Here is a 14,344-nt window from a genome sequence, read left to right on the forward strand (position 1 = left end):
GACGAGGACAAATAGATTCGATTTTTGGTGAAGATCTGAATATGGATTCGGATATGAGAATTATTTAATTTTTTAAGTGATTCTTCACCATTTAGTGATATGGCCAACCAGGCAGAGGTATGCTCTCTACTGAGTGCCATTCTAATTAATAATGGGTAGCTAGGTCTGACTTCCAAAATTACCGTTTGTTAGTGCAGTTACAGTGTACGTGAAATCACAAATAGTTTACTTTCATTATTGTTACTCACGTTTAAATACAGGATGTTTTTATCTTAATTGTAAACTACTGAAGAAAATCAAGGTGGCGCATTGCCCCCCCCCCCCCCACCCCCCAAACTCCACTGGTGCTTAAAAGTGCACTTTAACTTTTGACTGGTAATGTATGTAAACTATGTATGTATGTACGTATGTCTGCTTGTAGCCCCCACCTCGAGTGGCCTTGTAGGCTTTGTGGCAGGCAAAATCCCATTTAAAAAAATGTATGTATATATGTACGTCCCTCAAAAACGTACACCAATCAGAACTGAGGATCTGGTCACATGGGAGGGGGACAACGTTTAGTAACCATTACAGTTGCATATTTTACTAAAACGAAATATTTTCCCAAAATAAATTAGAAAGTTCCACCTTCTGTGCAATGGTTTGAGATCCCGGCGGGTGTCGTAAAGTAGGTAGGAGGTTTCAGAAATTCCTCAATACCATTTTGATTTTGAAATGCAATCGACACAGACCTTGCTCCCAAATCCGGAAGTGAACAGATGATGATGGTTCGCTGATTTGATGATATCTCAATACAATTGTGACTTAACATTATATTTTGATATTTGAATATTATCGTATTAATTTGGGATCGGAATGATGAATGATCCTGTTTGGAATGAAAATGGAGAGATATTGAGTTTAAAGCAGAATGAGGAAATGACGTTAGGGTGTTTTCATCCATGACATTCGTGGATTCCCCAATTGTAGTTTTGCCATTGACTGGATATAGCAACATTCAGACTGGGGTATGGGTTTTTTTTCAGACCGTCCCAGTCCTTCAGTAACCTGTTGCCAATGCCTGACGTTCGACTGAAGGTGGTACAGGAATGGGGAATTTATTGGTTCATCGTTTACATAACCGTTTTTTTTTTTTCACCAAGTCATTCATGAACCGGCTGTCCATGCCTGAAGTCAAAAAATAATTAATACTTACATTATTTGCTAACTGCTAACGGTTATCCCCACCCAGGTCATACTCTCCTCTTCAACGAAAGTACCAAACCCGGCTTTGACATTGTTAGACTATCGGTCTTGTTGCATTTGCCATCACCTACATGATATTCTAAGATGTCACTCATCGCTGGTTCTGTCTCCACCATATTATGGTTGTGTGCATGCTGCTGCTTCCTCCCACAATCACCATATTTTATGATTCTGGCAGGTCATGTACTCTCAAGCCAAACTTTGCCCAATTGCAACAGTCTGGCATGACTGACCCAAAAACAACCATATTGCCTAGCTGCACAAGCCGTAGTTTCAGTTTGTGATTTACCAATACTGAATGATAGCTTGAAGATGACGAACAAAAAATACATACCATGTTAATCTTAGATGATTATAGTGGAGTCTTTTATGAGGGAAGGGGAATATGTCTGTATACTATTTTGAAAAAGCCTGATGTTGGCTGGTTTAGGGTCCTGATTTTGAGCCCCTGCCATGCCATTGAAATAACACCAGGTGGGTTGACTCAGCCTGTCATCCTTCCGAGGTTGACAAAACGAGTACCAGCTTACTGGTGGTAACAGGGCAAATGCATTGGCGGCATGGCCGTGCTTCCTCAAAATGATGCAACCAGCAACCATTGGCTGCATACAAAACAACAACAACTATTTTAAAAGGGTTGCTGTCTGAAAACACATGTGTGATCAAACAACTTAATTTTATTGTCATCTAATTCTTGCATAATCCTCGATTTTGTATTTTTAAATACTAGGGCATGCCCGTACTATATATATATCTAAAATTATATCCCCCCCCCTCTATTTACATGAAATGGTTTGGTCCATTCGCAAAGCCAAAGCGAACGGCTTGCGAGTATGGTGACAATCCCCCCCCTCTATTTACATGAAATGGTTTGGTCCAAAGCGAACGGCTTGCGAGTACGGTGACAATCCCCCCCCTCTATTTACATGAAATGGTTTGGTCCAAAGCGAACGGCTTGCGAGTACGGTGACAATCCCCCCCCCCTCTATTTACATGAAATGGTTTGGTCCAAAGCGAACGGCTTGCGGAGTTTGGTAAAGAAATCGCCATAGCGTGCACAAATGCGCAGGAAAGCGAAAGAATCGCAAATTAGTTTTAATTAGTTTTAAAACATAGTTTAACGCCAACATAGCGGCAGCATAGTTTGGCAACGTGAAATAAATGAATACGCTCTCAAATGTGCCGTCCGAGGCAGAGTCTGTTCGGCACGTTCGGCACACGTGATAGCTCGCTGCTCTCTGATTGGTTGAATCGTTTTTTGGACATAGCTCGGTAACTACTTGTCCGATTAATATGAAACCTTGAAAAGGCACATCCTCAGGTCCCCAGCAATATACCTGGCAAGTTTCAAGTATATCGGACCCGTGGTTGTCGAGAAACAGCGGTCACAGACACACACACAGACATACACACAGACAAACACACACACAGAGATTACTGGAATTATAGATAGATTAAGCGCGTGTTGTTATGGCTTTTTATTCAATGCAAATGTCTGAGTGTGCCGCCATTGTTTAATTTGCTCTCCCGTGCAGTGCAGCCAACCATTGGCACATGACTGTCCTGCTGCAGCAGAAGTTTTCTGCAGAATGTCTGCCCATGGCTTGGTGGGAGGTGGTGCTCACCTTGCTTCAACAGATTGTTCAGATGGTTCGGCCTGACGTTCGCAATGATGACGACGATATGAATATCCAGCACTATGTGCACTTTAAGAAGGTGTGTGCATCTGCAGCTCACTAGCCGCATCTCATGCTGAAAGTGCCTTGTTGTCGTTATTACTAGCAGGGGCTCACCAGCGCTGCCAAGGGTGTGTGGGCTACCTGGTGCTTCGTACAACGTACAAAGTGGACATGGCCATGCTTTGCATTTTGGGATGCTTTCTAGTTTGTAGAATAAATAGGTTTGTGTGATCTGAATTGTTTTTTTATTTTTTAATGTTTTTATTTGATTTATTAACTGCTCGAGAAAATATTTCATGAAAATGCTATCCAGGATGAGATTACGTTTCACCAAACACTTGCTTATAACTTTGCAACCGTTATAAATATATGTAAATGCACTCAATTTAAAATGTACATCATAACGTTTCTGTTTTTGTTGGATGTTCAGATTTCTGGAGGAAAGAAGTTTGATTCTGAAGTGGTGAACGGATTTGTTTGCACAAAGAATGTTGCCCACAAAAAAGTGAGCATCATTTACAATTCTCTCCGCTAGGGTCGACTTTGGTTGCATCCCAACAACTGGAACCTCTCAGCCTTCTTAAGACATTTCCAGGTTTTAAAACTCACAGTGAGCAAATCTGCTGAGGCAGATATTGTGTGGACAGAAACAAAGGTTAAAAAAAGAAGAAAAGTTTGGTTCATGACTAGCAGTAATTATTTGTTGAAGAACACAATAAATGATTTCATGGTTCAGTTTAAATATAATGCATTTCCAGCAAATGTTCAAATTTTCATCTTTATGTGTAAACTGAATGAATGAATGGTTTTAAGGCCATTTTCCCCACTAGAGCGGGGGTTAGCCTTGCAGGCCCCATGACAATCATGGTTCCCTGTTTGAGGCAATGTTTTTATGGCCGGATGCCCTTCCTGACGCCAACCCTTAGTCGCCTCCTACCATGCGCAGGGATACGGTGTGCCTATTCTAAATTGGGGTACACACCGGGATCATTCATCCCAGCAAGCTGGTACTCAATTTGCCGACCTCGGAAGAATTCATCCCAGCAAGCTGGTACTCAATTTGCCGACCTCAAAACTCCCCCCTTGCCCCTCCCCTCCTAAACTCCCCCCTCACTCCTCCCCTTCAAAACTCCCCCCCAATCCCTCCCATTCAATTCTCCCCCCATACCATTCCTCTCCAATTCTCTCTCCTCCCCCCTCCTCCTCCAAGCTGCCTCCTCCCCACTTCGTCTCCCTTCTATCTCATACCTCCACCCCCCCAAACCTTCTACTTTCCTCTGCCCCCCCTCAAACAACCCCTCACTGTGCCGCATCCCTTCACCAGCAAACCTTTCATCCTCCTCATCCTTCCCTTTCTTGGAACTCTTCTGCAACATCTGAAACACTATCAACTGCTCTCCCTACCTCCCCCTCTCATCCTTCATCTTACCCTACTCCTCCCCTCCCCTGTCCTGTACCCGATGCTCCCCCTCTCTCTTCATTAACGGTATGGACCTCAAACATCCGGGGCCTTCGCTCAAACCTGACTGATCTCTCCATACAGGTTGCTTCTGACAATCCAGACTTGATCTGCTTAACAGAGACTTTCCTCCTTCAAGATGTCTCTGATTCCTTAATATCTCTTCCTGGTTACTCCCTCCTCCGGTATGATAGACCTGAGCCTCGGCCTGGTGGTGGGGTGGCTATCTTTGTCAAAAACTCTCTTCCTCACTCTCCTTGCACTGCTCTCTTTCCTCCTCACCCGCAGGAGTACCTCTGGTTACGGCTTCCTCTCCGCTCCCACCTTTTGTTCATATGTGTTCTGTACCGTCCCCCAAACAGTGATGACTCCATCTACATTTCAATGTCTGACAACATGGACCAACTTCTATCCACTCATCCCAACTCTCTCTTCCTCATATGTGGTGACTTCAACTGTCATCATGCCACCTGGTTGGGTGTGGGTTCCTCTCTCACTAGTCATGGCACCTCAGCAAAGGACTTCTGTGACTCACTGGGATTGACACAATCTGTCAATTTCCCGACCCGGATCTCAGCCAATGGAGTATCTTCTCTTCTAGACTTGGTTATGACAAACTTCCCTGCTAATGTCTGCTGCTCTTCTTCTGCTCCAATCGGTTCTTCTGATCATGTGCTTGTCAAAGTGGACATCTCTCTGGCCATTCTCAGAGAGCCTCCTCAGCGTCGACGAGTCTGGCATTTCACTCAGGCCGACTGGGACGGTCTTCAAGCAGCCATCAATCGTCTGGATTGGTCTCCCATCTCCACTGCCTCTGACATCAATTCTTCCTGGGAATTCTTCCAAAGCAAACTGATCTCTCTCATGCACAGATTTATCCCATCTCGCCTTCAATTGTCTTACCCTTCCTCCCGTCCATGGTACACTGAATCTTGTGGTGAGGCAGTTGCCCTGAAACAACTTGCCTTTGCCTCTTGGAAGGCTAATCCAACTGAAGGAAATCTCAGTTCCTTCCACCAAGCTCGGAACAAGTGTGTGTCTACCCTCAGGAGTGCCAGGAAGCACTATCTCTCCTCACTCAAGAATGAACTCTCAAACCTGTCTCCTTCCTCCAAATCCTGGTGGCGTCTGGTCAAATCCGTTTCTGGTGTTTGTTCCCCCTCCATCCCCTCCCTTACCTCAAATGGCCACACAGTTGACATCGCACGTGACAAAGCCGAATGCCTCAACTCTGTGTTCGCCTCGAAATCCTTAGTCCCAAACCCATCTCTCTCTGTTCCCACCTTTCCCAGTCGAACCCAACTGCTCCTGGACTCTGTGTCCTTCTCTCCTGACAAGGTGGAGGAGTTTTTGTCAAACCTCGACTCTGATTCTGCAACTGGACCAGACGGCATCAGCCCACGGGTCTTAAAATCCTGCCCTGCCGCTCTATCTCACCCTCTCTCTGTTCTTTTCACCCTATCTTTTGCTCAAGGTCATCTGCCAGCATCCTGGAAATCAGCTAACATTACCGCTTTACACAAAAAAGGTGCAAAAACAGATCCTTGCAACTACAGACCAATCAGCCTGCTCCCAATTATCAGCAAAGTCATGGAATCCATCATTGCTTCGGATATGAAATCTTTCCTCTTCTCCAATGGCTTGATCTCTGATCATCAATTTGGTTTCAGACCAGGTCACTCTACTCTGGACATGCTGCTTCTGCTGTCTCAACAATGGATGGAGGTCCTCAATGCCAAACAGGAAATCAGAGCTGTCTCCCTTGACATATCAAGGGCCTTTGATACGGTCTGGCACCCAGCTCTGCTCACCAAACTCTCCTCCTATGGTATCCATGGAAATCTCCATGCATGGCTTGCGGACTTCCTCTCTGGTCGTAGTCAACGTGTGGCCCTGAATGGATTTCTCTCATCTCCCCTTCCTGTTCAGGCTGGAGTTCCCCAAGGAAGTGTGCTGGGCCCTGTGCTTTTTCTGGTCTTTATCAATGATCTCTCTGACTCTCTGGAAAATCCTCTCTATCTCTTTGCTGATGACTCCACTCTCTGCCGCTCCATTCCTCTTCCCTCAGATCGGCAGTCTGCAGCCTCCTCACTCTCTGAAGACCTGGACAAAATCACAGACTGGTCAAACAAGTGGAACATGTCTTTCAATCCTGCCAAATCTCACTCTCTTACTATGTCTCTCCGAAAAGATCGACTGGACAACCCTCCCATCTACTTTCTCAACAATCCTCTCCAAGAAGTTCTGTCACTCAAGCTTTTGGGTCTCACTATCTGCCATGATCTTTCTTGGGAAAACCACATTTCCAAGCTGGCCTCCAAAGCCAGTCGCCGACTGGGCATCCTCCGTCGTGCGAAGTCCTTCCTCGGCACACCTGAGCTCCTCACCACTTACAAGGCTTTCATCCGCAGCTCAATGGAATACTGTTCTCCCCTATGGGCTGGTGCTCCTGCCTCACACCTGGCTCGGCTTCACGCTGTTGAATCCAAAGCTTTCAAAATCATTGGAATCTCCCGCGATGAAGCTATCTCTGAGGGCCTTTCACTCACTCACCGCAGGCAGGTAGGTGGTCTTTCTGTCTTCTACCGACTCCTCTCCGGCCTTGCTCCCCCAGCTCTCTCTGTGCTCTGTCCCCCAAATATTCCTACAGGTCGCACAAGATCTGCCAGCAACCCTCTGATGGTTAAACTGCCGAAATCTCGGCTCTCTGCTCACCTTCACTCTTTCATTCCTCTTTTCTCCCGCCTGTGGAACAAACTCCCACACTCCCTTCAATCCCTCTCCTCCCTCCAGGTCTTTAAAACAGCTGTTCACCACCATCTCTTATCTTCCCCCATCCATAACCTTGAACTTTTCTACCCCCACTAATTCACCCCAGATCCACCTTGTTTGAAATTCCAACTTATTTCCTGGAAATCCTGGCAGTGTCCATATGTTTATACCTCTCCCACCCCCCCCCCCTTCACATGCCTGCCCCCCTTCACATGCCTCCCCCCCTTCACATGCCTCCCCCCCAAAGCCCTCTCCCTCCCACAGATCTCTCGATGTCTCCATGTCTCTCGGTCCCTGCTCTCAAATGTTGTGTCTGTGTCCTTCCCCCTCTCTCCCCATCTTGTCTACCGCTCCCGATGTTATTTGTTTTATGTGTCTGTTTGTCTTTCTGTGTGATTAATGTTCGCTCTTTCACGAGCCTCGATCTTGTATACAAAAAAAAAAAATAAAATAAAAAAAAAAAATGACAGGCTGAGTCAACCCCCCTGGCGTTAATTCAGCGATCGACCGGGATTCGAACTCAAGATCCTAAGATCCCAAGCCGGCACCCTAACCGCTAAGCCAACACCAGGCTTCTTTATGTGTAAACTGAATGTTCAACAAATCGCTGAAGGGACAAGCTTCTGGCTTGTGCCCGCAGCTTCTTCTTTATATATTACCCATCCTTAACTGCAATCTCATATTGGGCTTTGGCACGGCCCACACCGTGCTAAAAACTTGCACACTGTTTGTGAGGAGGTTGGGGGATCATGGAGGGAGGTGGGGGGGGGGGGGGTGATATTTGCATGATGTTTTGTGCATTTGACAGATGAGCAACTATGTTAAGAACCCCAAGATCTTGCTCTTGTCCTGTTCTATTGAATACCTGTACCGAGAGGAGACCAAGCTGTCCTCCATTGACCCCATCGTATTGCAGGTGAATTGCATGGTAACTGGTGAGGCAATTGAATATTTTATTCGCGTCTTTTGTTTTATTTTAAATTGTGCGTGCAAACGTATGTATAATTATTTTTTCTGCCGGTGCTTCAATTTGATTTCCTCGTGGAATGCCACAAATTGCCCTCGGGCTGAGATCCTCGCTTATTTCAGAGTATACATTCATAATGATATGGTCTTTACTAGGAGCACGAGTTTTTGAAAAATTACGTGGCCCGCATCATGGAACTGAAGCCAAGCGTGGTTCTCGTGGAGAAGACCGTTTCGCGTATCGCCCAAGACATGTTGCTCGAACAGGGCATCACATTGGCCACAGGTGTCAAAAGGGTATGCTCTGTGCACTTCTTGTGATATTTCAACCCACGAGAGGCCTAATGTTTTAAATCTTGTATAATTTACTTTTTTATCATTATTTCCCCCCGTATTCCATTTTTCCGTGAAATATACTTGCAATATGAATGGGAGACACCTGCTGCTGGGAGAAATGTGCCACTGACTGGAAATGACCGCACGGTCTTTCCAGTTGCCTGGCTCAAATCCGGCAGGTCACTTAAAGCGACAGCAATGGTTGACTGTTTCAGGATCCTCCCCTTCGGATCACGTGCCGTACATGATGCCGTATGGATTGGAAGTCCAAATCGACCCAGCGTTATGCCAATTAGGCATCGCACGTCGTTTGCAAACCAGGCCGAATGAACATAAAGTGTGACGCGGTCAGGATGTGTAGTGTTGAGAACCGTGGCCAATTATCCATAAATGGGTCATTCTTAATCACCCCAGGAGAAACATGACAACCAGACTTCACCCCGAGACCAGGTATAGTTAATAAGCAAATGGCAAGAGGAAGGAAACACAAGGAAGCAATAACAATATAAATAACCAGTATGTAATAATAATAATCTTCATCATCATCATCATCATCATCATCATCCATCATCATCATCCATCATCATCATCCATCATCATCATCCATCATCATCATCCATACATCATCATCCATCATCAACCGTCATCATCGTTTTACGGCTGTTTCCATGCTTGCATGTATAAGCCGTGATTCACCTAATGGCTGCTTTGCCAAAAGGCATATTCGAGGCATGTTTTTGTGGCCGGATGCCCTTCCTGACGCCACCACAGAATCAGCTGTGGACCTAGCCTTGACCTAAAGAGACATACACTGCAAGGTAGCTGGTGGGTAGACATACACTACAAGGTGGATGCCTACCAAGGTTAAAGAGCTCCACCTACCCTTGTTGGATTGGTGGGTGTCACAGCAAGTCCTCACAATGGAGGGTCATGCCCACTGCAACTCTAGGGTACCAACCTACTCCGAGGTTCTCCAGCCATTTAGCCAGTGCCCTCAACCATGGTGCAAAACTAGGAGGTAGTCTGAAAGTCTTGGCAAGGGTAGAGGCTATGTACCGGAAGGAAGGGCTTACACACTCGGCTTTCTTTTCACTCGCAGAGCTATTTAGCTACGACTGGTAAACCACATTACACCCTACTACGGCACGAGACGCGTACACCTGCCTTGTGAAAAAAAACATAAGGACCACTAAGTTCAATACGTAATAAATAAATGAATTCAACCCCTTACCCCATACCAATCACACGTGCTCTCAATATCAACAAACAGGCAGGAGAGCCTTAAATAACCTGAGCCTTATATGGACCTATCATTCCACACGAACGAACATCCTGAGCCTTGTTCACACAAAATAAGGCACATCACATGGTGTGCAAAAGCAGCACCATTTTTTCCTGCTGGAATGCATCCAGTCTTATTTATTTTGTGTTGTTTTGCAATTGCGTTGGCAGAAGGTGATGGAAGGTGTGAGTCGTATGACCCAAGGGGACCTCGTGCAATCCCTTGACCAGCTGGTGTCCAAACCACGCCTTGGCTCATGCCACAAATTTCATCTGCAACATTTCAGCGTACCTTCTGGTATGTTGCTGTAAGCTATTTGGACAGACCTACTCATCAGATATTGCAAGGTGTAGTGTTTGAGTAATCAGATTTAAAACATTTATCGTCCAAAGTTTGTGTGTGTGTGTGTGTGTGTGTGTGTGTGTGTGTGTGTGTGTGTGTGTGTGTGTGTGTGTGTGTGTGTGTGTGTGTGTGTGTGTGTGTGTGTGTGTGCGCGTGCATATAGAGCTAGAATGGCACTCTAGAGCGCATACCGGTTTATGTTTTGTATCCCAATGATAGGCCGGATCTGAATTCGGACCTGAAGCAATATGTAATACCTTGTTCTGGTCGCCGAACCAGCTCATTCACCAAGTTCTGGCCGAACCCGTCCATAACTTTCTGAGATATCATGCTATATATTGGTTTTAGCCCTATCTCTCAATGGTGAAGAATGACTCGAAAAATTATCGGATCCAAAAATCGGATCTTCACCAAAATGTAATAATTTCGTCCTTGTCACATTTTCACTATTCACTATTCACTCAACAGCCCTTCTCCCATTCCCCTCTACCCCTGTAAACATTTCCCTCAAAGCCTTCATCCACTCTCCCTTATTCTCCCTTTCCCACTGCCTTCTTTACGCTTTCACATACTTCCACTCAACCCAATCACCCACTTCCCTCAACCCCTTCCTCCATTCCCATTTGCATCCCTTCTAGCGCTACATTTTTCTACCCTTTGACCCCTGAACAGGAGCGGCAGGAAGGGTTATGTTATTATTCTCCGTGGGGTATATAGATTACAGTAGATCTAGGCTCAGAACTCAAAAATGTCAGAGGTGTTTTCAGTTACCTACAAGACAGTGTTGGACTGATTTTAATCCAAAGCAAACCCCCATTCCCCATAACTTTGGTTTTTATTGTCTCAGAAACTTTTTTTATATTCAGATTAATACTATTTCATATTGCATTAATGATAGTCAAATTACTGTAGGAATCCCTGGTGTTGGGCTAGCGGCTAGGGTGCCGGCTTAGGATCCTAGGATCCTGGGTTCGAATCTCGGTCGATCGCCGAATTAACGCCAGGGGGGTTGACTCAGCCTGTCATCCTTCCGAGGTCGGCTAATTGAGTACCAGTTCACTGGTAATTCCCTGTTTGTCGTTGAAGGCGGCAAAAAGGGTTGGCGTCAGGAAGGGCATCTGGCCGTAAAACATTGCTTCAAAAAGGGGACCAAAAAAAACAACAACTACCACTGTCCCCGAAAAGGCCAACCCCCGCTTTGCGGGGAAAAATGGCCTCTAAACGGTGTTTTTTTTTTTTTTTTTAATAGTCAAATTACTGGTGATTATGTGAGGCCTTAATGCCAAAGAAAGTTTACTGTGGATTTGTCTGCTTTTGTAAAAATAAAAAACATCAGATTGTGGATGTATCTGCTTTTGATGCAAAACAAATTGAAATGTATCGATTTGTGAGATTCAGCCCTTTTTTTTTTTTTTTTTTTTTGGATACTGAATCGAGGCTCGTGAAAGAGCTAACATTTACTTCACAAACAAATCAACCAGACAAACAAAATATATAAAAAGAGGGAGCGGAAAAACAAGATGGGGAGAGAAGGGGAAGCACACAAACACAACATTTGAGTTCAGGGAGATGTGTGGAAGGGAGAGGGCTTGGGGGGCGGAGGTGTGGGAAGGGGGGGCGGGGGGGGAGGGAGAAGTATAAAACACAAGGACACCAAGGACTTCCAGGACAGAAGTTGGTATTTCAAAAAAGTGGAATTGGGGTGAAATTAGCGGGGGTAGAAAAGATCAAGGTTTTGGATGGGGGAAGATAAGAGATGGTGGTGAACAGCTGTTTTAAAGACCTGGAGGGTGGAGTGGGATTGAAGAGAGTGAGGGAGTTTGTTCCAGAGGCGGGAGAAAAGAGGAATGAAGGAGTGAAGGTGAGCAGAGAGTCTTGATTTTGGCAGTTTGACCATAAGAGGGTTGCAGGCAGATCTTGTGCGACCTGTAGGAATATTTGCGGGACAGAGCCCAGAGAGAGCTGGGGGGGCAAGGCCAGAGAGGAGTCGGTAGAAGACGGAAAGACCACCGACCTGCCTGCGGTGAGTGAGTGAGAGGCCCTTGGAGTTAGCTTCATCGCGGGAGATTCCAATGATTCTGAATGCTTTGGTTTCAACAGCGTGAAGACGAGCTAGGTGTGAGGCAGGAGCACCAGCCCAGAGGGGAGAGCAGTATTCCATTGAGCTGCGGATGAAAGCCTTGTATGTGGTGAGGAGCTCAGGTGTGCCAAGGAAGGACTTCGCACGACGGAGGAAGCCCAGTCGGCGACTGGCTTTGGAGGCCAGATTTGAAATGTGGTTTTCCCAGGAAAGATCATGTTGTTACTTTACTTACATCAATTTAGGACCACCCATTTTGGAATTGATGTGTTATACCAAGAAAGCACATTTTTTAAAATGCTGATTTACCAAAAATACTGGAAATATTTTTGATATACGGTATCGGTTTTTGCATATGAAATGTTCATTTGTACACCAGAATATCTACAATAATGATCCCATGTGTAATTGTTCAGCTGTTAAGACATTGTTTTCTTTGCTAGGTCAAACCAAGACCCTCATGTTTTTTGAGGGCTGTGCGCAACATTTGGGCTGCACTGTCCTGCTTCGTGGTGCAGGGGCCTACGAAATGGCGCGGGTGAAGGAGATCCTACTCTTCATGATCTTCGTTGCTTACCATTCAAGGCTGGAGATATCGCTGTTGATGGACGAGTTTGCGTGGCCTCCCTCTTTGTCCCGTCGAAATTCTGTGCACCACCCGGGCCGATCACGTAACTCTAAGCCACCACCTAAAAGACGAACAGCAATGACACACCAGGAGGACGAGTTAACGCCAAACCTCAGTAGGCATGGATCTGATGGTATTATTTCTGCTGAGAATGTTGGGTTAGTGCAGAGATCCTTGAATGATGAGATGGGTTTGCAAGACAGTAGTGGTTCAAGTGAAGGTGGGACAGTGGGGCAAAGCACATGTGACAAAGTGGATTTCAAGAGGCCAAAAGTGGACCCTATTGGGATGGAAGTCTTTGATAGTCCTGCTTCGCCTTTAGAACTTAAGCACCCACCAGAACATAACATGGATATGAATTTTCAATTCCTTGCTGATAAACCATACTCTATGATGACAGACACACAAATTGAAGATCTGTTTCTTGACAAGGATTCAACATTTATGGAGTACAATGGTTCTCCAAGCATACAAACAGAAGACTCCGCGTGCCAGAGATCTACAAAAAACATTGGAATGGACCCAGAGCAGATTGAGGGCAACACAACAAAGCATCCATTGAGCGAGTCGCACACATCACTGAGCTTTGATACTGATAGGTTTTCTGTTCTACCTGAAAATCGAGAGGAAGTTTTGACATGCATTTCAGAAACTTTTATTAAAGAATTCCGTGACGTCGTCCTTTGTACATCACCCTTCATCGTCTTTCCGCTGCCGTATCTGCTCACACCTGCTGGAATTTTGTGTCCGTTGCGCATTTATTTCCCTAATGAGATTTACTGGTCGAGTCTCTGCCATCCCGAAGTCAAGAACGCAGAAGATCGAGGCAAAAAGCAACAGCTTCGTGATACCAAGGCAGTGACACCCCACATCAACGGAAATGTTTACCCACCAAAGGATGCGTATGTGAAAATGAGGTTTTGTTTTTGTTTTTGTTTTTTCCCCATGAGTTGTTTTCATTTTGTACTTGTCATACTAGTTATGGTATGGTATACATCGCTAGATTATAATTAGTTCTAATAAATGCATTATAATCTGTAATCTGTAGCAATTCCTCTTGCCGAACAGTAGTGGTCTTAGAACACGAGAGGATGCATTAATTGATGAGCATTGAAATATTTGGAAGTACAAAGTATGCTGTGGCTCAATATGAAGATGCAAAACTTGAAGCCTTTATCTATGACTCGAGTACCTGCAGTTGCCCAGTCTATATTGTGTGGGGGGCTAAAGCACTTTCCTGCACACACTAAGGAATGGTGTCCTGACACACTACTCGACACCCATGATAGAACAATTAAAAGAAAACTATAACGGCACTCGGTAGAGCGCATACTTCCGCCAGGCTGAACAGTTTATGTTTTGTATCCCACTGATCGGCTTGTTCTCATCACCTAACCTACTCATTCACCAAGTTTAGTCATAACTCGTCCATAACTTTTTTTAAATATCATATTATATATCGCTTTTCACCCGATCTCTCAATGGTGAAGAATCGCTTGAAAAAATTAAATAATTCTCGTATCCGAATCCATATTCAGATCTTCACCAAAATCGA

General features: G+C 45.2%; 1 protein-coding gene across 6 annotated transcripts in view; it reads left to right on the forward strand.

Moving 5' to 3' along the window:
• The window catches only part of PIKFYVE (phosphoinositide kinase, FYVE-type zinc finger containing), a 156,790-nt gene that overhangs the window by 76,737 nt on the left and 65,709 nt on the right, over window positions 1-14,344 (forward strand). For 5 of the 6 annotated variants that reach the window (XR_013624711.1, XM_068127483.2, XM_068127485.2 and 2 more), the window contains exons 15-20: window positions 2,781-2,961; window positions 3,355-3,429; window positions 7,964-8,071; window positions 8,278-8,418; window positions 9,910-10,036; window positions 12,605-13,706. Coding sequence is in view for 5 of the 6 variants with exons in the window: in XM_068127483.2 (XP_067983584.2) it covers window positions 2,781-2,961; window positions 3,355-3,429; window positions 7,964-8,071; window positions 8,278-8,418; window positions 9,910-10,036; window positions 12,605-13,706 (1,734 nt within the window). In the remaining variant the exon portion in view is untranslated. The remainder of the gene's footprint in view (window positions 1-2,780; window positions 2,962-3,354; window positions 3,430-7,963; window positions 8,072-8,277; window positions 8,419-9,909; window positions 10,037-12,604; window positions 13,707-14,344) is intronic. The other variant, XM_068127486.2, reaches the window with a different exon arrangement.

Source organism: Myxine glutinosa, chromosome 10 (assembly GCF_964187855.1).
Source record: "Myxine glutinosa chromosome 10, kmMyxGlut1.1, whole genome shotgun sequence".
In the NCBI taxonomy this organism is placed as follows: Eukaryota; Metazoa; Chordata; class Myxini; order Myxiniformes; family Myxinidae; genus Myxine; species Myxine glutinosa.